This window comes from Cavia porcellus, unplaced genomic scaffold (assembly GCF_034190915.1).
Source record: "Cavia porcellus strain 051 isolate PalLab524CR breed Dunkin Hartley unplaced genomic scaffold, mCavPor4.1 scaffold_23, whole genome shotgun sequence".
NCBI lineage: Eukaryota > Metazoa > Chordata > Mammalia > Rodentia > Caviidae > Cavia > Cavia porcellus.
This window is the reverse complement of record NW_026947506.1, coordinates 54,903,432-54,925,253: the sequence shown is the minus strand read 5'-3', so window position 1 is coordinate 54,925,253 and position 21,822 is coordinate 54,903,432. Positions and strand designations below refer to the sequence as shown.

The 21,822-nt window shown below is 42.4% G+C and overlaps 1 protein-coding gene across 11 annotated transcripts in view; it reads right to left on the bottom strand.

Annotated features, from left to right (window-relative positions):
* Urgcp (upregulator of cell proliferation) overlaps nt 1-21,822 on the bottom strand; it is a 46,444-nt gene that overhangs the window by 23,425 nt on the left and 1,197 nt on the right. For 2 of the 11 annotated variants that reach the window (XM_063234433.1, XM_063234436.1), the window contains exon 2: nt 4,077-4,192. The exons of 2 other annotated variants lie outside the window; for them this stretch is intronic. Coding sequence is in view for 1 of the 9 variants with exons in the window: in XM_063234429.1 (XP_063090499.1) it covers nt 2,522-2,535 (14 nt within the window). In the remaining 8 variants the exon portion in view is untranslated. Of the gene's footprint in view, nt 1-2,262; nt 2,304-2,521; nt 2,650-4,076; nt 4,290-5,471; nt 5,645-20,871; nt 20,910-21,822 lie in introns of those variants that run through there. 7 more of the 11 variants (XM_063234430.1, XM_063234432.1, XM_063234431.1 and 4 more) reach the window with 6 other exon arrangements.

The window sequence follows — 21,822 nt, the reverse complement described above, 5'->3', positions numbered from 1 at the left end:
AAACCTCAATTACATTTGTGTTTTACTTTGTTTATACCTATTGTGGTATCCAAATTATCTTCCACTACAAGCTCAAAAAATATGACTTACTCAGGTAACTCAGGTTTATTTAAAAAATATGAGGAATTATTAAAACCTTGAGTTGTATCTAGTGTACAGTTGGAAATGAAAATCCAAGAATTTAGGATGGATGTCTGTAATGTTATAGGTAAGGATGTCTTTGAGAATCTGATGAAAGTCGTATTAAAAATAATTTTAAAAATACTTTTCTTTCAGGAAGATACATACCACCCCAATGCTACATACACTTTCAGGGAACACAGGCGCCCCTGACAGCCCAGAAGCCCACCTATGAATCATGGACCAGCGGCTAAAGGAATAGGAATGAATGCAGCCATGCAGAGAACAAGCACTGGGGTCAGCAGAGAAGAAACCCAGGGTATCCCCAACAACAGAAGAGCAGGAGAAAAGCTGCTTCCCCGGCAAGGAAGGAAGATGTGGGCAGTGATGAGAAGTCCAGGCCAAAGCGAAGACAAGAGATGGGAAGGAGGGAAGAGGCCTGTTCAGGAGAGGGCAGATGGCGGCCGTGGGTGAGCGGTGTCTGCAGCCCCTGCATCAACACACTGCTGTCTCTTGGAGCTCCCAGAGCTCGTGCAATGGTACTGACTGGAAATGCCCTTTAGCAAGTGGTAGGCTGTGAGTAGTGATCTGTCCTAGTACTGATCTGTCCTTACCTCCTCCCTGCCCTGGCCTTTGCAATGGCTACCCTCAGAAAACTACAAATTACCACACACAAATGGATCAAACCACACAGAGCAAATACCACCTACCACAGAGACGCTGTTTAGGCCCCACTTACAGAATTACCAGCCCACCATTAAGTCCTCCTCTAACCCATGTCCACAAGAGGTTGCTCAAGTCCTCCTCTAATCCATGTCCAGAAGAGGCTGCTCAGGCACAAAATACAACAGGAGTGTTGTGTGTGTGTTTTCCGTTTGGTGGTTCTGGGGACTGAAGCCAGGGCCTTTGCACCGAGCTACAAAGAACAGCCCATTTTTAAAATTTTGGAACTGGGTCTCACTAAGTCCCTGAATAGCCTAGGTTGGACTTTAATTTGTGATCTTCCTGCCTCAGCCTTTCACAGTGCTGGGGCTTACAAGCATGTGCCATCATACCATGATGTGCCTGAACTGCTTATGACAGCCCTCCCTCCACAGGCTGGGTCACTCCTTGCTGCCTCCAGGAGGCCCCGCCTTATACTCTTCTGACCAAAAGAGCAGGCATGCAGAGCAGGGGACCTTGAACCCCTGAGTCAATGAGCCTGGCACTTCGAGGGATGGGTCACTGCTTAATCTATTTATAAGATCAACGGGTTGGATACTAGGCTGGCCGTGAAAAGGCCTGATCCAGAAAGGACGGCTGCTCCCCAGGCCGACAAAGTCAAAGGACACCCACTGCTCATGACCTGCCCATGGTCTGCAGAATTGGGTTCAAATTCAGCTCCCTTCACTCAGGCCACTCGAGGGGCCAAGCCACTTCCCAGCAGGGCTCAGGCCCTGCTTGTAAGAGCACAACCTCCCGCGGCTCCCTGTCTCCCCTGGCATTGGCATTCTGGCTCCTGCTCCTGCAGATCCCTCTGGGCGCTCTGAAGACCCACAGGCTGGACTGCGCTCATTCCCGGGGCTCTGAGACCCTCTGAACGACAGCGACCAACCACGTAAATGTCGAAGGCAATGACCTTGGGACTAGTTTTCTGCCTCTGCAAAACGAAGAGGTTGGATTAACTGTTATCCTCAGATTTCACGGTTAGTAAGACTAAGCCAAAAGGTAATAATGAATTCTTGAGGTTTTATTTAACCGAGAAAAAGAAACTACAAACTATGTTTGTCACCATCTTTTGCTAAAAGAAAAAACACTGTAAACCAAAAAAAGTAGAAAGAAGGTACCATGGTAATCAACGCTGCCACCCTAAGCTAACGTTCCTGGGCACCGGCCGGGCAGATGAAACCCGGGGCCGGCTTTCCAGCAGTGGGCAGGGTCGCGCTGGCCGACCCGGCCGGCCGCTTTGAGGCACCCTGGGGGGAGTCCTAACGGCGGCGGAACCCGGCATCAACTTCCACCGCAAGTTACGCCGCCAGACGCGCAGTCGCCAGGGCCGGTTAGCCTCTCCCAGGCCTGCGCGAGAGCCGCCTCCGACTCCCCATAGCCTGGCCCCAGTCCCGCCCGCGGACCCCCGACCCCCGTCCCCGGGCGTCACCTCACCCTCGCGCGGGCGGCCCAGCTCCGGCACTCCCCCCTGCGCCGGCGCGGCGACCCCGGCCCGGCCCCGTCCGCCCAAGGTCGGCGGGAGGCCGCGGGCGCGGCTGAGCCGGCGGGGTGCGACGGCCGGGGGTCCGGGCCGCGTCCCAGCCGGGGCAGGGCGCGGACCCGGCAGGAACCGCTCGGCCCGCTCCGCCTGGCCGGCCACTTGGCCGGCGCCCCCCGCGCAAAGGCGCAGCTGCTTGAGCGAGCGCGGACTCACCCGGGCGACGCCATGAGCGCGGCGGCCTCGGCGCTCCCGCCTCCTCCGCTGCTCGCGCGGCCGCCGCTCAGCGCGGGGAGGGGCCTCGTGCGCCCCCGCCCGCGCACTCCGGGCTGGGCTCGGGAGGGGTGGGCGGCGGCCGCGTCGGGCCCGGGCGCGGGACCCACCCGAGGGCCGCCCGGGCCGCGAACCCGCTCCGGCACCCCGGCAAGTGCGCGGTTTCGAGTTTAATCTCCGGACGAAAAGCCCCTTCCCTAGCTCCGAAGACGAGGCGCTGCTGTCACATTACAGACACAGTAACTTCCCCACTTCCAGCTCTCCGGCTCCCCGCGACGTGTAAAATCACTTTGTGGCGCGCGAAGGAACACGCTTCTTCATAATGAACTGTTAAGCAACTATAATGAGCCTGACCTCCTGCAGTGGGGTTTCATAACATTACCCATGAGTTGTGGTACAACTGCCCTGCAGTTACTGCCTCTGCAAAATGACTTTCCAGAAACAATCTCTTATAAATGAAAAATGCTTAATAAAAAGCTCTAAACTGTTGATAACATTGTATTAACTACTGTTACGGGGGTGGGGGGAGACAGGGTCTCACCATGTAGCTCAGGCTGGCTTTGAACGCACTATGTAGTCCTGAGTGGCCTCGAACTCACCGTGATCCTCTTGCTGAGATTCCAGGCCTGTGCCACCACATTAGGCTAAGAATCATTTTAAAGCAGGGATTTAAAGCTTAGTCCTGGAGCCAGAACACCTGTGTTGAAATCTAGGCTTTGCCATTTGCCCAGTTCCAAGAGCCTAAGCAAGACATGGGAAAACTGGGCTCACACTATGGAGATAGTGTGCATGCTCATGTTTATAGCAGCACAGTTCACAAAGCTGAAGTATAGAAGCAGCCGAAATGCCCAACCACAGATGCACAGATAAAGAACACGTGGTATATTTAGATAGCGGCCATCAAGATGGATAAGTTCTCACTTGTAGGAAAATGGGTACCTGGGACTCTAATTTCAACTGAAATAAGCCAGAAGCAGAAGCTTAATTATGGCATGGCTTCTCTTATATGAGAAATCCAAAATTTAAAGAGTAAAAAAGGAGAAATTTTAAAGAGTAAAAAAGGGAGATAGACTTGTTAGAGCTGAGGAAAAAGAAAGGGGCGGGGGAAGGGGAGAGGAGGGAGAAGGAAAAATTTGATATATATGAGGCAAGAGGATCGTTGCCAAGTTCGAGACCAGCCTAGGCTACAAAGTGAGCTCAGGGCCAGCCTGAACTGCATAGAGAGACCCTGTCTCAAAAAGACCAAAAAAAAAAAATTGATATATATGTAGCAATTTCCCCAAACATGTCATTCTTATGTATTTCAAAAAATACTACTTTTTTAAAATTTAAAGAAAAATAGGAGCTGAGGATTTAGCTCAGCAGCATAGGCCTAGCAAGCTCCAGATCATGAGTTTGATCCCCGGTACCAGAAAAAAAAAAAAAAGCACAATAAAGAAAAGTAACCCCTTCCTCTCTTCAGGGATTAAATGAGTTACTATTTGGAAAGGATAACTACCTTGCCTGGTCCAAGGGCTCTCTGCTTCCTGGGAGAATCCACGCAGTGTTTCTCAGTCTCCTTGCAGGCTTCACACGCTCACAGCTGCAGCCCCAATGGCAAGGACAATTGCGGCTCTGTCAGTGGGAGCAGAATTCAGGAGGACCAGGCTGAGGGAGACTTCAGGACGTGAGCCATCCTAAATGGCTTCATTCAAGGCAGCAATAACTGCCACTGGAAGAGGTTAGATGACTTGTTAATAAAATTTTTGGAGCTGGGCGTGGTAGTACACACCTATAATTCAGCACTCTGGGGAGGCTGAGACAGGAGGATCCTTGCAAATTAGAGACCAGCCTGGCCTACAAAGTGAGCTCAAGGTCAGCCTGAACTGCATAGTGAGACCCTGTATCAATCAATCCACAAAAATATTAATACAACTTCACAGAAAGTAAATTTTCGCAGGGGATTTAGCTCAGCACCATAAGTGCCTGCCGGGCAAGCATGAGTTCGTGAGTTTGATCCCCAGTTGGAAAAAAAAAAAAGAAATTAAATTTCCTTCTGTAACATGAATTTTAGCATTCCACTGTGTGGGTAATCATCATGTGTTTTACCAACCCCATAACATAAATACTGCTGCCAGTATTTCATGACCGTAAGAACGGTGGCAGTACACATCCTGATAGCCAACAATGCACTGTGTACAGACATGATTATTTTCCTTAAACTACATTTCTTTCTTTCATTTTTTATGATGAGATCTCACTCTGTAGGCTGTCCTTGAATTTGCAGTGATCCTCCTGTCTCAGTCTCCCACGGGCTGGGATTAAAGGTGTGTGTCACCACACCTGTAATCAAGTCACATTTCAAGGGATTGAATTTCTAGGTCAGTAGGATCTCAGGATTTTAAGGCTTCTCAGATACATAATCTGTATACATACAACAAATACGCATGTGTACATATACAGACACATTTACATAACACACGTATATACACATACACAAATAACAGGCACACTTTGTAAGACAATCATCAACCCTGAATGATATGTTCTCTATACATTTTACTAAATCAATGCCAATATGAATTCTCCCAAGAAACACTAAGAAATAACCAAGCAACAAACAAAATAATCCTTAAAAAAGTAGGAAATCTGGGCATGGTGGTACACACCTATAATCCCAGCACTCAGGAGGCTGAGGCAGATAGATGGTGAGAAATTCGAGGCCTGGGCCACATAGTGATACCTTAGTCTCTTTTTCTTTTCTTTTCTTTTTTTTTTTTTTTTTTTTTTTTTTTGGTACCAAGGATTGAACTCAGGACCGTGTACTTGCCAAGAAAGTGCTTATGCTGCTGAGCTATATCACGGCCCAATATCTTAGTCTCAAATCCAAAAGAAAACATAACGAAAAACAAACCCAGAAAAGGGCAGGAAAGTCTTGTGGCATTTTTCTTTGCCATATCGTCTCTTCAACAGAGTGGTGGCAGGCACGACCGTGAGCAGGAAGCAACTTAGCTCCCTTTTCCCTCCTTTGCCTCCTTGAACTGAAGACAGCAGAGCAGAGCAGACCTTGTCTGCACACTACATGCCCTGCAGGTGGAAAAAAGGATACTTGTAGGCATGTGATGTAAAGATCTCCAGTAATAATAAATACATAGGCAAACATACATTTTTTCTTTTGTGGTGTATGTGTGGTGGGACACACCTGTAATCCCAGTAGTTGGGAGGCTGAGGCAGGAGAATCACCATGAGTTTGAGGCCAGCCTGTGCTACATAGTGAGTTCAGGGCCAGCCTGAATTAAGTATCGAGATTCTGTCTTAAAAAAAAAAAAATAGCTGTAAAAATTACAGGGGCCAGGGATACAGCTCAGCAGCACAGGGCCTGCCTGGCAAGCACAAGGTCCTGAGTTTGATTTCTGCTTCTCATTCTTCCCAAAAATACAAAAAGTAGCTAGATACAGTAGCACATGCCTCTAATCCTAACCACTAATGAGGCTGAGACAGAAGGATCAAAAGTTCAAGGCCAGCCTAGATAATTTAGTAAGATCCTCTAGTAAACAACAACAGAGTTTATATTCTTTCCTACTGTAGGCTGGGGATTTAGCTCAGTGGCATAAGCACCTGCCTGGCAAGTGCCAGGTTGTGAGTTTGAACCCTGGTATCAGAAAAAAAAGAAAAAGAAAAAAATTGTATTTTTTCTTAGTGCATATATGGTAAATTATTTTATTTTAAGCAAACAGTCTCAGGAGAGACAATTCCTAGCCACTTTTTATTTTAAATTAAAAAAAAAAACCAGAAAAATCAAGAAGCAAACAATTAAAAAAAAACAACAACAAAAGCAAAATGACAACAACTAACAAGGGAGGGAGAGAACCAGGCCTCACTAGGAGGTGACCCCCGCCTGGAAATCATACCATTTTCATTGTTTTCTTGGATTAGGTTTTATTCTCTTTGTTTTGTTTGATTATATTAAATCTGATGCATGAGCAGATATTTAAAAGATAACAAAACATAATATGGTAGCCATTTTGGATTTACTATTGGCTTGTTTTGAAGTCCTTTACTGTATTCATTGTTTTATTTTTACTGTTTCTATTCTATTCTGTTCTGTTCAATCTTTACTATGTCCGAAGGTAGTTTGAAGACAACAAAGAGCATTATAGTAACTGTTGCTGATTTCATATGGTTTTGAAGTCTTGTATCATAAATACTGGTTTGTTTTGATTGACTTTATTCTGCTTTATGTTCCTTGGCTTTATCCTTTTTAAAATAAAAAAATGATGACAACAATAAAAAAATAGCCATATAGGATTTCAAAACAAGATGACAGAAATTTAACAATGGTTGTTACATTGCATATTGTTATCCTCAAAATAATTGCTCAGGCTACCATATACAGGCATTCAAGATTAATCAAACAATAAAATTTCCATTTGAGTAGTTTCTTTCCCTTTTACTGTATCTATTGTAACTTTTGGATCTTACTTACTCTTTCAGTTTTTTACACTAGCAAGACAATATGTTGTTTACACATGCATGTCTGATTTATGAGTATGATTATGAATATGGTTTCCAGTTGCATCCATTTACCTAAAAATCCTCAAGTTTATCCTTCTTTATGGCTGAGTATTACTCCATTGTATAGAAACAGCACATCTTTTTAATCCATTCCTCAGTTGGGCATTTGGTTGTTTCCAAGATTTAGCTATTACAAAATGTGCTGCTATGAACATGGATACACATATATACCTGTGGTATGATGTTTTCAATTCTTCTGGGAAAATACCCAGAAGGGGAATAGATGGGTTGAACAGAACCTCTAATTCTATTTTTTTGAGGAATCTCTATACTGATTTCCACCAGGTTATACCAGTCTATACTCCCACCAACAGTGAGAAGGGTTCCTTTTCCCCACAGCACTGCTGGCATTTGTTACTGGTTAATTTTTTGATGTTAGCCATTCTTTCTGGAGTGAGATGATATCTCTATGTAGTTCTTGTATTTGTATTTCTTGATTGACCAGTGATGTTGAACATTTTTTCATACATTTATTTGCCATTTGTATTTCTTCACCTGAGAATTGTGTATTCATCTCAGATGCCTTTTTTCTTTCCTTTGTCTTTTTGAGACAGGGTCAGGCTGGCCTTGAGCTCACTTTGCAGCCTAAGCTGGTCTCAAACTCCCAACAATCCACCTGCTTCAGCCTCCCCAGTGCTGGAGAGATGCCCATTTTTTATCACCATGCACTTAACTAAAGTCAAAATGGATCAAAGATCTAAATATTAAGACAGAAACACTAAATTTACTGGAAGACAAAGTAGATAGAAATCTCAAAGATATAGGGATAGGCAGAGAATTTATGAACAAAAACAAAACTGCATGGGAATAATGTCAAGGAACAACTGGGGTCTCATCTTATTAAAAAGTTCTTGCACGTGGAAAAAAAACACCAAGAGTGAAAAGAAAAACCCAAAACTTGGGAAAAGATTTTTGCTAATTCTCCCTTAGACAAAGGACTTTTATCTAAAGTCCTTTGAAAAAAATCAGGCCCCCCAAATTTAAAGACCAAATCCAAAAATGGCCAATAATTTTATAATAAATTATTTTGATCACAATGGAATGAAACTATGCATCAAAACAAGGCAGCTCATCAGGTCTGGTGGTCTACACCCTTTACAAATGTTAGCTCCTGCAGTCCCAGGTACTTGAGGCCAGAGGTACAAAATTCAGCCTGGGCAAATTAGCGAGGGGCTGTTGCAAAATAAAGGCTGGGGATGCAGCTCAGTGGTAGAGTGCTGCCCTCGCATGAACCCAGGACTGAAAAACAAAACAAAAAACAAACAAATGAAAAGGGAACCTGGAACAATTTTTTAAATATCTTGAAAAATAAAAATACCACACACTAAACTTTCTGGAAGGCAGAAAAATCAGTGCTAAGAGAAAATTTTATATTTGATTGCCTATACTAAAAAAAGGAAGCTCTCAAATCAGTGCCCTAACTCTATGCTGTAAGGAAAAAGAGACTGAAGAATAAACTAAACCCAGAGCTAGCAAATGATAAAGATTAGATAAAAATGAAGAACACAATGGAGCACCAGGCATGCTGTTTCATGCCTGTAATCTCAGCTATTGGAGGCTGAGGCAGGATAAGCATATCGGAGAGGCCAGCCCCGGGAACTCAGGGAGACGCTTTCTCATAGTGAAATTTCAAAAGGGATGGGGATGTAGCTCAGTGGTAGCTCTTTTCCAGCATTTGTGAAACCCTGGGTTTACACCACCCTAGAGACCCTAGTAACACACATACTGACAAGGATGTGGAGAAAAGGAAGTCCTTCTCTACTATTACTAGGAATAAAAACAAGTAAGCTATTGCTGGAAACAATATAGAAGTTCCAAAAAGAGCTACCATATGCTCCAGCGATTCCATTCCATGTACAGACAGAAAGGAAACAGGGATGAGGGCTCATCTGGTTCAGTGGTTGAGCACTGACTTAGCTTAACATGCACGAGGCCCTCGGTTTGATGCCCAGCACTGCAAACTAAACAAAGGAGCAAAAAAGCTGAAGATTAACACAGAAATTGAATTCAGAATGTTGAAGAGCTATCTATGCTCTTATATGTATTTCAGCAGTATTCACAATAATTGTCCATGAATGGATGAAAATGCAGTAATCAGGCACAGAGGAATACTATTCACCTCTTAAATGGTGGTGGGGAGTCCTATCATTCGCTGGAATATGAATGAACCTGGAAGGCATTATATGAAGTGAAATAAGCCAAGCACAAAGAGACAAATAAATACTGCATGATTTCTCTTATGTGGAGTCTAAAAAAGTTGAACTCCAAAGTATAAAGGATCTATGATGAATGTTATCACTGTATACATCTGAAATATGCCAATAAAATAAACATGGGGTGCACAAGGCACGCCAGGCAGGTACTATACCACTGAAATATATTCCTGGCCTTAAAGATGGTTGAAAGAAGATGAAAAAGGGGAAGAGGAAGAAGAAAAGGAGGAAGAGAAAGAAGATTTAGAAGAGGAGTAAAAGGAAGAGAAAAAAGAAGATGAAGAAACAGTATAAAAGAAATAGTTACCAGGGCTGAGTGCTGGGAGAAGCTAGGGAGAGGTTCATCAAAAGATACAAAGTTTCAGTTAGCAAGGAAGGGTAAATTGATCAGATCTACCACAACATAGTAACAATAGTTAAGAACCTCTGTATTTTGAAAATTGCTAAGGTTTAAATGTTCTCACCACACAAAAAAATGAGACAATACTTAATCACTTGTCAAGCTTGTCCACGCTACATATATAGCTCCTAGTATATAAAATACATATGTACAATTTTTGTCAATTTTTCAAACATTTAACTTAAACTAGGCATGATAGGACATCCCTACAATCTCAGTGACTTGGGAAGCTGGGGCAGAGGATGGCAAATTTGAGGCCAGCCTGGGCAACTCAGTAAGACCTTGTTTCAAAATTAAAAGAAAAAAGGGCTGGGGATTTAGCTCAGTGGCCTAAGCACCTGCCTGGCAAATGGAAGGTCATGAGTTCAATCCCTAGTACCACCAAAAAAAAGGAAAGAAAGAAAGAAAATAAAAAGATCTTGGCTCATTCTCCAGTACCACCACCACCACACACACAAAAAAAAATTAATTTAGGAACAGTTCATAAAAATTTCAATATATATGGAATTGAAAAAATTGTAAGAATACTATTAGTAGCTAAGCACTAACAAATTACATGGCCTAAATGAATGACCGAATTTCTAGAAAACAAAAACCCTAACTGAATCACGAAGAAATGAAAACCCCGACAGATTTGTAACAAGAACAGAAATGACTCAGGCATACTTTCTATGCTAAAACGCTCACTCCTAACATGACTGCATTTGGAGACAGAGGTAATGGGGGTTAAAGAAGATCGTAAGAGCAGAGCCCTGGTCTGGTTAAGACTGGTGTCCTATATTAGAAGAGGAAGAGATAGGAGAGAAGAGAGGGGCGAGGAGAGAGACTACTGCGCTAGGTCCTTTCGAGTTCTTCCCCTGCGCTTACACAGAGAAGAGGTCCTGCGAGGGCTCAGGGAGAACTGTCTGAAAGCTGGGGAGAGAGGCCACAGCAGAAATAAGACCTGACAGCACCTTGATCGTGGACTTCCACCCTCCAGAACTGTGAGAAGATAAATTTCTGCTGTTTATGCCACCCAGCATGCTGTGTTTTGTTATGACAGTGCCCATAGACTAACACAATGCATGAGCCTTTCTAAATGAACCTGGGGGGCTGAGGACATAGCTCAGGGGTACAGTGCCTGCCTGGCAAGCGTGAGGTCGTGAGGTTGAGTCCCAGTGCCTCCCTGGGTAAGGAAACACCCTACATGTTAACTGATGGACAAATAAATAAACAGAATGTAGTATACATATGTAATGTAATTTATTCAGACACAGATCGAAAGAACTGACACAGAAGCTGAAAATAAAGGGATAGGAAAATATAAACCAGGCAAATGCTAACAGCAAAGGTAGTATCTTACTGAAGGTGGAAAGTAGTAAGAGGGACAAATAGTAATGTATCATATTGACCAAAATTATAACCTATATGCACCTACCTACACAGGGAGATTTTAAAAACTATAAATGGCTGCCGGCTATGGTGGTGCACACCTATCACCCCGGCTACTCAGGAGGCTGAGGAAGGAGGATTGCAAGTCTGAGGCCAGCCTGAGTAACTCGAGGGAGTCCATCTCAAAAGGGCAGGGGCTAAGGGGCTGGGGGTTTAGCTCAGCGGCATAAGCACCTGCCTTGCAAGCAGGTGATCATGAGTTCAATCCCCCGTACCTGAAAAAAAGTCCAAAAAACAGGCAGGGGCTGCTTGGTGGTAGCTTCCTAGCACATGGGGGTCAATTCCCATGATCACGAACAAGCAAAGTTTACACCACTGACGTAACCACTGTCTTAAAATTTTATCTCAGTAAGTATAAAAGAAAGAATGGACTGCTGTTTGAGTAGTGTAAATCAACTACATTATTACAAATCAGATTTTAATTTCCCTTTTTTAGTTCGAGTTCTTCTGTCTTGGAGTTCGCTGCATTTTCGAACCGCTATCTTCATGTCTTCCATCAGATGGGAGCTCCAGGCTTTAGTTCTGCGAAGGACCTCTCTGGCGCCCCCTTTCCCTGCCTAACACTTCATACCTTCAAATTTCTTGTTCCTCAAATTAGGTAATTTCCATTGTGCTACCCTCAAGTTTACTAATTCTTTCTTTTTTTTTTTTTTTTTGCTCAAATCTGCCTTTGAACCTGCTGGTGAATTTTTCATTTGTTATTGTGCTTTACAGCTCTGCAATTATTTTTGATTTCTTACAAGGTTTTCCATAAATACTGCCATTCTATACACACATTTCTTAATTTTCTTTTTTTTTTTTTTTTAATTTTGGTACTGGGGATTGAACTCATGACCTCACCCCTGCCAGGCAGGTGCTTATGCCATTGAGCTAAACCCCCTGCCCTTAATTTTCTCTAGATTCTTTTTTTTTTTTTTTTTTGACAGGGTCTTACTATGTAGTTTGGGCTAGCTTTGAATTCAAGGTGTAGACCAGGGGACTGGGGATATAGCTCAGTAGCACAGTGTCTGCCTAGCAAGTGCCAGGTCCTGCGTTTCATTACTGCTTAAAAAAAAAAAAATGTGGCCCGGGCTGGCCTCAAACTCAAGGCAATCCTGCCTCAGCCTCCCAAGTGCTGGGATGACAGGTGTTCGACACCATTCCCTGTGGAGGACAGGCTTCCCAGCCTTGCTCTTGCAAGGTCCTGGTATGCAGGACAACTGCCCGTCACAGGACTGGGAGTAAGAAAGGGCAGTTAATGATGCATGAAAAGCTAAAATTCACAGTTAACTGAGTTCTCATCTAAGCCTTCTAAGAACTCCAAGTTTTCACAGCTCCAAAATAGTTGTCATATCTGACAGATTCTGCCAGCACTACTGTTGTTTAGATGTGAAGACAGATTCCTGTCCTCTAACTTTCCCACCATAATTTTTTTTTTTTTTTTTTTTTTTTGTCTCTTTGAGACAGAGATTCACTGTGCAGTCTGGTTCAAGGCTGGCCTTGAGCTCACAGATACTCCTGCCTCAGCCTCCTGAATGCTAGGATTACAGGCGTGTGCCAAGATTGGCCCCTGTAATTCTTTTTGTATGTTCTTGAAATCCACTTTCTATCGGTACCAGGGATCGAACTCACGACTGCCTGCTTGCAAGGCAGGTGTTTATGCTGCTGAGCTAAATCCCCAGCCCCTGAAATCCACTTTCTAATGTCTTACTAACAACATCTGCATCTGTATTCATGAGACATTTATTGTAGCCTTCTTTGGGGGAAGGTGGTCTTTTGTGGTTTTACTATCAAGTTAATAACATAGCCTCATGAAATAGGACAGAAATCTCCGTGGGAAGAAGAGGGTAAGGAGATTCTTAGGCCTTAATCCGTGACCTTGTTATCCACTGAATGTGGAGGCCTAACATCTTCCATACCCTCCCTTGCTGATAATGGATAGAAGGTGCCCTCCTTGCATTCCCTAATCTTGTTTTTTTTTTTTTTTTTTTTGTCTTTTTGAGACAGGGTCTCTCTAAGCAGTTCAGGCTGGCCTTGAGCTCACTTTGTAGCCCAGGCTGGTCTCAAACTCGCAATGATCCTCCTGCCTCTGCCTCCTGAGTGCTGGGATTAAGGTGTGAGCCACCACGCCTGATTTCCCTAATCTTCATACAAGGACCAAGGGGGTGGGGAATGATGTCTCTGAGGACAAGAATAGCCGCTGATCCACATTTTATACTAGGAGGAAATCCCCTCAAACATGAGGAAAACTCTCAAAAGAATGCCACACTCGTGACCCAGTGGAAAGTTACCAGCCCATAGCTTGCCCCAGCAGTTCTATAAGGCTCCCTTCCCTTGCTAACAGACCAGCCCGATTTTCTCCACCACACTTGCCTCCTTCACTTTTTCTCCCCCTCAAGTTTCAGTCCCTTCTCCACTTTCTCTTCTTTCCCTATTACAGCTTTTTGCTAGCCTGGCATGGTGCCATACACCTGGAATGCTAGCACTCAGGCAGACGGAGGCAGTTGGAGGACAGCTAGGATAGCTTGGTGGCTTAATGAGACCCTACCTCAAAATAACAACTGGGGCCAAGGATACAGCTCAGTGGCACAGAATCTGCCTGGCAAGCACAAGGCTGTGCGTTTGATTCACGACAAAAGAGGTCTGGGGATGTGGCCTAGTGTGAAGATCGGGGGTTCAATCCACAGTATGGGGTAGTTTCTGTGTTGTTGCCTCAGTTTTAATTTCCATTAACAGTGAAATAAGTTTCTACACACCTCCTCTTTCAAAACGAGTTGGGAACTTTCTTATATTACTTGGAAGATTTGTGCAGGTTTTTTGTTTAAATATAAGGTAGACTTTTCCACTGCAAACATCTGGGCTGTTTTTCAGAGTTACACGAAGCTGAGCATCATGGCACACACCTCTAACATCAGTCCTGGGGAGGCTGAAGCAAGAGGATTGCTGTGAGTTCAAAGCCAGCACGGGCTACATTAGAATCAGCCTGAGCTACACAGCAAGACCCTGTCTCAATTGCCCTCTTTCTCCACGCCAAAAAAAAAGAAAAAAAGTACAGTAGTCTGGCTGGATGTGGTGGCTCATGCCTGTAAACCCAGCACTCTGGAAGGCCATGGCAGGAAGATCACAAATTTTTTTTTTTTTTTTGTCTTTTTCATTTTTATCGGTACCGGGGATTGAACTCACAAACGCCTGATTGTAAGGCAGGTGCTTATGCCACTGAGCTAAACCCCCAGCCCCTGAAGATCACAAATTTGAAACCAACTCTGAGCAACTCAGCATCTTAGTGCGAATCTATCTCAAGATAAAAAGTAAGAAAGGCCTGGGCATGTAGCTCTGTGTGAAGGCCGGAAGTTCAATGCCTAGTGCCAGAAAAAAAAAAAAAAAAAAGTTATAGGATTTTTCTGATGATCTATTTTTTATGGGTGAATTTTGAAGAATTAGTCTTTTTTGCTTGTCAAGAATATATACCTTCTGATATCTACAGATCTATAGTGATATCCCATTTCATTTCTAATATTTATAATTTGTATCGTCAGTATTAATGCTATTATGAATCCTTTCAAAGGACTAGTTTTATGTTTCATTAGGTTTTCTCTAGTATTTTATTGAGTTCTGCTTTTTTTTTTGAGACCAGGTCTTGCTACGTAGTGCAGGCTGGCCTTGAACTCACTGTGTAGCACAAGCCGGCTTTGAAAGCACGGCCATCCTCCTGCCTCAGCCACCCAAGTGCTGGGATTACTTGATGTGTGCTACCATGCCCAGCTTGCTTTTTTTTTAGCATCTTAAGGTGAGAACTCTTGAGACTTTTCCTCTTGTCTGATATGAGCACTTAAGGCTATAAAATTTTCCTTCAACATGACTTTAGCTATATCCCATGAATTTAGTTATGTTGTACTTCGATTTCCATTTAATTCTTTTTATTTCCCCCAGAGACTTTCTCTTTTGCCCATAGATCATTTAACAAACAGTTATTTTGCTTCAACATATTTGGGAGATTTTCCTGTTGATTTCTAGTTTGACTCCATTGCAGTTAGCAGTCACCTACAATATGACTTCAATAATTTTAAAGCTGTTTATCTTATGACTCTCTCTTGGTAAATGATCCATTTTGGCAAACTGCCATTGGTGCTTATCGAATCACTGTTTCACTATGGCTAGCTGAAGCCTTACAGGTAAGTCTGTGTATGCATGTATTTGTGTGGTCATCTTGGTGTTGGGATCTCCCACACCTTTGTTGATTTTCAGAGGCAGTTGAACTCTCCCAACTACAATTATGGATGTATCTACTTCTGCGCTAGGGTCTATCAATTTTTGATTCATGTATCTTTGTTATTTGGTGCATACATATTTAGAATTTCTATGCCTTACTGATAGACTAATCCTTTCATCAAGATGTAATGCCCCTCTTTGTTCCTGGTAATATTTTCTTTTTCTTCAGTACAGTACTAGAGATTGAATCAAAAGAGTTCTGAGCCCTTTTTAGAGACAGAAACTATGTAGCCCAGAGAGCCTTGAACTTGCTGAACTGTTCAGCCTGTCTTTGATCTTGAGATCACCTGGTTTAGCCTCCCAAGTGGTGGGATTATGATTGCATGCCACATTACCCAGTTTGTTTCCTTTTTCTGACTTTCCTCTGACTTGCTCATGCCCTTTTTTCCTATTTGATGGATTTATGCATATGTGGTTATGCTTTTGAATGTTTCTACAGCTCCTATATAGTTTTAGTGGTTGCTCTAGGTGTCACACTATATATACATAATGTCACAGTCCACTGGAAGTGACCTTGCACCAATTTGAGTGAAGCATAAACACTTTACCATCCTTTAAGTCCTTTTAGCCTCTGTCATTTATGAGTTCCAGGCCAGCCCGAACTACATAGTGAAACTCTGTCTTAGCAACAATAAAACTCAGAAATAAAGTAGAAATCAAGATATTCTCAGATGAAAGAAAACTGGTCCGATTTTTTATTTTGTTGAGACAGGATTTTTTCAGTGTAGCCCAGGCTGGCCCTGAACTCACAGCCATCCTCCTGCTTTAGAATTCTAAGTGCTGGGATTACAGGAGTGTATCTACTTTTTTTCCCCAAAGAATACTTTTACTGACAGAAAATTAACATATTGGTTCAGCTTTAAAAACATTATTCCACCTATCTTGGCCTTTATGGTTTCTGATCTGCTATAACTTGGGTGGGCTTTCCCTTATAAGTAAAGGATTAGTTCTTTGTTAAGATTTTTTTCTAACTTTAATTTTCAGAGTTTGGACCATGATGTACCTTGGAATGGACTTAAGTTTATCCCACATGGAGTTGGTTCAGCTTCTTTAGGTTTATGTCTATGTCTTTTGCCAAATTTAGGGTTCTCCATCTAGTTCTGCTGCTTTTTCCAGAGCCTCCATGCTGCGCTGTGTTTGAGACAAGGTCTCACTAAGTTGCCAAGTTGCCCAGGCTATGCTTGAATTTTCAGTCCTTCTGTCTTGGCCTCCTAGAGTGCTGGGATCACCAGCAGGAGCCACCATGCCCAGCTTCCATCCAGCCCTTCTTTAACGTCTTGTATTTCTTGGCTGAGATTATTAAATTTTTCATTTCTTTCAAGTATGTCTGCAATTCAATATAAAAAAAATAAAGTATGTCTGCAATTGTTCTCTGAAGTACTTTCATGATGCTTCCTTTAAAATCTTTGTCAAATAATTCTAATCTCTGTGTCATTTCTGATCTGAGGTCTATTGGTTATCCTATGTTATTCAAGTTGAGAGAGAGTGAGTCTTGGAATGAATTTCAATGTATCATGGGGGCTGGGGATGCAGCTCAGTGGCACAGTGCCTGCCTGGCACGTGTGAGGTTATGAGTTTGATCCCCGGTACCAAACAGACAATGTACCATGGACATTCTGTGCATTAGGTTAGGAGATTTTAGGTCTAATTTATATTTTCCATTTTGTAGGCCTTCTCTGACATACACAGTTGCCAAATGAGAGTCAAGTCCACCACCCAGTGTGGGAGAAGCACGAACACCTTATAACTGGCTCCCCAGTGGCTTGCATTGATCACGAGATGGGAGGGCATCATCATCACCGGGTAGGGATGACAGGCTCAGCTCCATTGGCCTTCCCTGGCATCACCCATCTCTCAACAACACTGCTGCTGTGGAAGTCTAGGCTGTCCCCTAAAACTTCCCTGATGAGCATGGGATCCACTTTGTTCTACAGTGTCAACTGTAGTAGTACTTCTGAGTTTATGATACTACTAGCTTATTCCTTTTTGGGTCTTTTGGCTAAAAAGAGCAAGCTATTCTCAGGCTCCCCCCAACCTTAATCTCAACCAGGTTTCCCCATTGCTGGCTCCCCAGCACACAGAGAAAATGAAAGGAAAACTCACTGCCATGGCATCTCTATTTCAAAGCTCCCTCTGCCAGTCCATCTTTTTTCCACATTTCATTTTTAATACTTTGATGAAGCCCAATTTGTTGTTTTCGCTTAGAATTGGCAAATTTTTTTTTTTTTTTTTTGGATTAAGATACCCTTGTCAAGTCCAAGGTCACTAAAACTTTGTCTTTTGTTTTTTTCTTTGTTTTATTGTTTTGATCTAACTTAGTAATTAAGTCTATGATCCTTGCATTAGCTTTTCTGCTAGGATAAAATACCTGACAAACACTGATAGGAAAAAAGGTATATTTTGGCTGATGGTTTCCAAGGTTTCAGGCCATGGCTATAGAAACACCACGACAGAAGCATCCGGCAGGAAAAAGCAGCTCATCCCACAGACACCCAGGGAGCAGAGAGACAGGGAAACAAGACAGAAGGAAGAGAGTCAGGGACCAGACACAGTCCTCAAGGTCATACTCCCACCTGACCTACCCAAAGCACACAGAGTATGCTTTCCCAATCTCCTAGACATCCCACAGGCCAATCAAATTGACATGATTAACCGCCATGATTTTTTTCCTTCTTTTGTGGTGTTAGGGATGGAACCCAGAGTCTCATGCATGTTAGGCAAGCATTGAGCTATAGCCCTAGCCTAAGTTCTAATTATTTGCTGCCAGTACACAGAAGAAATAAAATTGATGCTGTACATTAATCTTACATTTGTAACTATGCTAATCTGCTACTAGGTATTTTTGCAGTTTCAGTTTTCTACACAGATGATCATGCCATGAGCAAATAAAAAAAAAACTTCATTTCTTTTCAATCTGTCTTTAATTTTTTTGTCTTTTTCATTTTTATCGGTACCAGGAATCGAACTCACGACCGCCTGCTTGCAAGGCAGGTATTTAAGCTGCTGAGCTAAGTCCCCAGCCCCCTTTAATTTTTTTTTCCTCTATAGAAATGGCCACAACATGCAATTTACTATTGAATGCTGTATAGCATTAAGAGCAAACAGGCCTTGTTCCTGATCTTATAAGGAGACAAATTTAGTCCTTCACCATTATTATGAAATGAATGTTTATGTCCCCTTAACATTTATTTGTTGAAGCCCTAATTTCTAGTGTGGTTGTATCTAGAGTTAGGATTTCTAAGGGTAATTAAGGTTAAATGGGATTATAGGGTAGGGTCCTGACTCAATGTTTACATACTGTGAGATTCAAGACAAAACATTATACACAATACTATATTACACTTAGTAATCTGCTTTTCACAAAGGTATACAGTTAGCAACTATAAAACTTCTGTGTACAAACAGCATCATCCATCCCTTAGGTCCTCAGGGATTGTGATATCTATGGATACTCAAGTCCCTTCTATAAGATGGCATATTTGCATGTCACCTATGAGCATCTATCTGTGTACACTCTGAATCCTCTCTAAATCCAAATATCTAATATGATGTCAATGCTATGTCAACAGCTCTGTATTATTTGGAAATATTGGCAAGAAATAATCTACATATTTTCAGCAGACGTTTTTTCCTCCAACATTTTCATTCTGTAGTTGGTTGAATTTATGGATGTAGAACCCATGAATTTGGAGACCTGATGATACTAGGAATAAGCAGACAAACAAATACATTGTGAATAATGAGACCGAGAATTTTTACTGTTGAGGGCAACCCACTTGGGACCCTTCCTGTCTCTTAGGAGCTACTCCTATTCCCCAGTAGATTTTCCTACACTTAATCTCTGTTTTTTCTTAGAATTCATTCTTCAACTTTGGGGAACATGAACTCAGTGTGTCTGACATAGAGCAGGATGGAAGTTACATCCCTACCCCCCCCATCATCCTCACCAAAAGGGAAGAAAGGAATGGAGAAGTTCATGAAATACAACCCAGAAATCACAACTCTTCAGATTTATCCACAGAGCACTGGATGCACACCTGTGATGTCAGCACTCAGGAGGATGAGGCAGGCAGGACGATGGCCTTGAGGCTTTGTGTGTGTGCATATGTGTGTGTGTGTGTGTGTGTGTGTGTGTTTGAGACAGGGTCTCACTATGCAGTTCAGGCTGGCCTTGAGTTCACTTTGTAGCCCAGGCTGGTCTCAAACTTGCAATGATCCTCCTGCCTCAGCCTCCTGAGTGCTGGGATTATAGGCATGAGCCACCACGCCCGGATGATAGCCTTGAGTTTGAAGCCAGCCTGAGCTACACAGTGAATTCAAGGCCAGTGTGGACTACACAGCAAGACCTTGCCTCAAAAAACCTGAACTAAATAAATAAAATAGAAAACAAAAAGCTGAGGATAAAAAAAATTTTAACTGTCAAACAAAATTATATTATAAATAAGCAGAGAAGGAAGGGGAAAATTAGACCTGTATGGGCTGGGTGTGGTGGCACATTCCCATAATCTCAGCACTTGGGAGGCAGAGGAAGGAGAATGGCTGTAAATTCGAGGCCAGCCTGAGCTACAAAGTGAGTTCAAGGCCAGTCTGAACTGCATAGTGAGACTGTCTAAAGGAGGAGGGCAGTTAGGGTAGAGAAAAAAGAAGAAGGACATCAGACTTGGTATGCTGGATTACAATCAAAAGTATAAAAACTCAGAAAAACAGATTGCAAAAGCTAAATTGACAAAATAAATGCAAAGTAGGATGCTAGAATTGATTCTGGATCAGAAAAAGAAATTAGTTGGACAACTAGAAAAATCCAAATAATGCCTGTAAATTAGTTAATAATATCACATAGATGTTAACTTTCTTGATTAGACCACATGCTATATAAAATGATAACCAGCAAAGAAACCCCGATTGAAGGGTATAAAAGCTCTGTTTGGGGCCGGGGGTTTAGCTCAGTGGCATAAGTGCCTGCTTGGCAAACACGAAGTTGTGCGTTTGATATCCGGCACCAAAAAAAAAAAAAAGGAGCTCTGTTTATTGTCACTTTATTTTAAACAGCTTTACAAACATATACTCCACCCATCCAGAATTCCCTCTCTCATCCCAGTAACCATTAATCTGTTTCCATTAATCTGTTTTTTATTTCTAGCTGCCTAGACATTTCATAGAAATGGAATCATACAATATTTGGCTTTTGCTGGTTTCTTTCACCTAGTTTGATGTAATAAAAAAATATATATGTTGCCTTTGTTCCTGGCCACAGCATAGAGATTTTAGAGTTTTTGTTTTACTTATTTAGCAGAGCTGGAGACTAAACCCAGGAACACACATATGCTGAGCAAGAAGGGGTTCTGTCACTGAGCTACACCCAAATTCCAACTGTATCTTTATAAAAAGGGAAAATTATTATTTATTTATTTCGGTACCAGGGACTGAACTCACAATCTTGCACTTACCAAGCAGGCACTTGTGCCACTGAGCTAAACTCCCAGCCCTGAAAAGAAAAATTTAGACATGGAGACAGACTTGCATAGAGGAAAGACAATATGGAAATACAAGGAAGACACTATTTAGAAGACAAAAAAATGCCTAAAGTTACAAGGAGATAGGAGAGGGGCATGGAAAAGATTCTTTTTTTAAAAAAAAAATCAGTACCAGGGATCGAACTGACAATTGCCTGCTTACAAAGCAGGTGCTTATGCCTGCTGAGCTAAATCCCCAGCCCATGGAAAAGGTTCTTAACAGCCTTCAAAAGGAACTAACATCTTTACTTTAGATGTCTAGTCTCCAGAGATGTGAAACAGTAAATTTCTATTGTTTAAGTCACCCGGTTTGTGGTACTTTGTTATAGTAATCCCAGAAACCTAATACATCCACGTTATAGCACATATCAGTACTTTATTCTGAAAAATATTCCACTGTGTGGTATATCACTTTTTGCTTATATATAGAATGCCTGGGTTGTTATCACCTTCTAACTACTACAAATAATGCTGCTATAAATATTTGTAGCCAAGTTTCTGTATGGATGTATTTTAATCTCTTTATACCTAAGAATTCGGTTAGTGAGTCATACAACTTTGTGCTTTAGCTTTTTGAGGAACTATTAAACTATTTTCCAAAAATGATTTCATTTTACCTTCTCACCAGAATGTGAAAAGGTTCCAACTTTTCCACGTTCCACAGTCTTGCTATGTTGCCAAAGGCTAGTCTGGAGCTATCTTCCCACCACAACTACCCAAATAGCTAGGATTACAGGCATGCACCACCGCAACTAGCTGAGGTTCATATTATATACATACATAAACATTTTTTTCTTTTGGTACCTGGGATTGAACTCAAGACCTTGTGCTTGTCAGGCGGGCGCTGTGGCACTGAGCTAAACCCTGGACCCCTATACTTTTAAA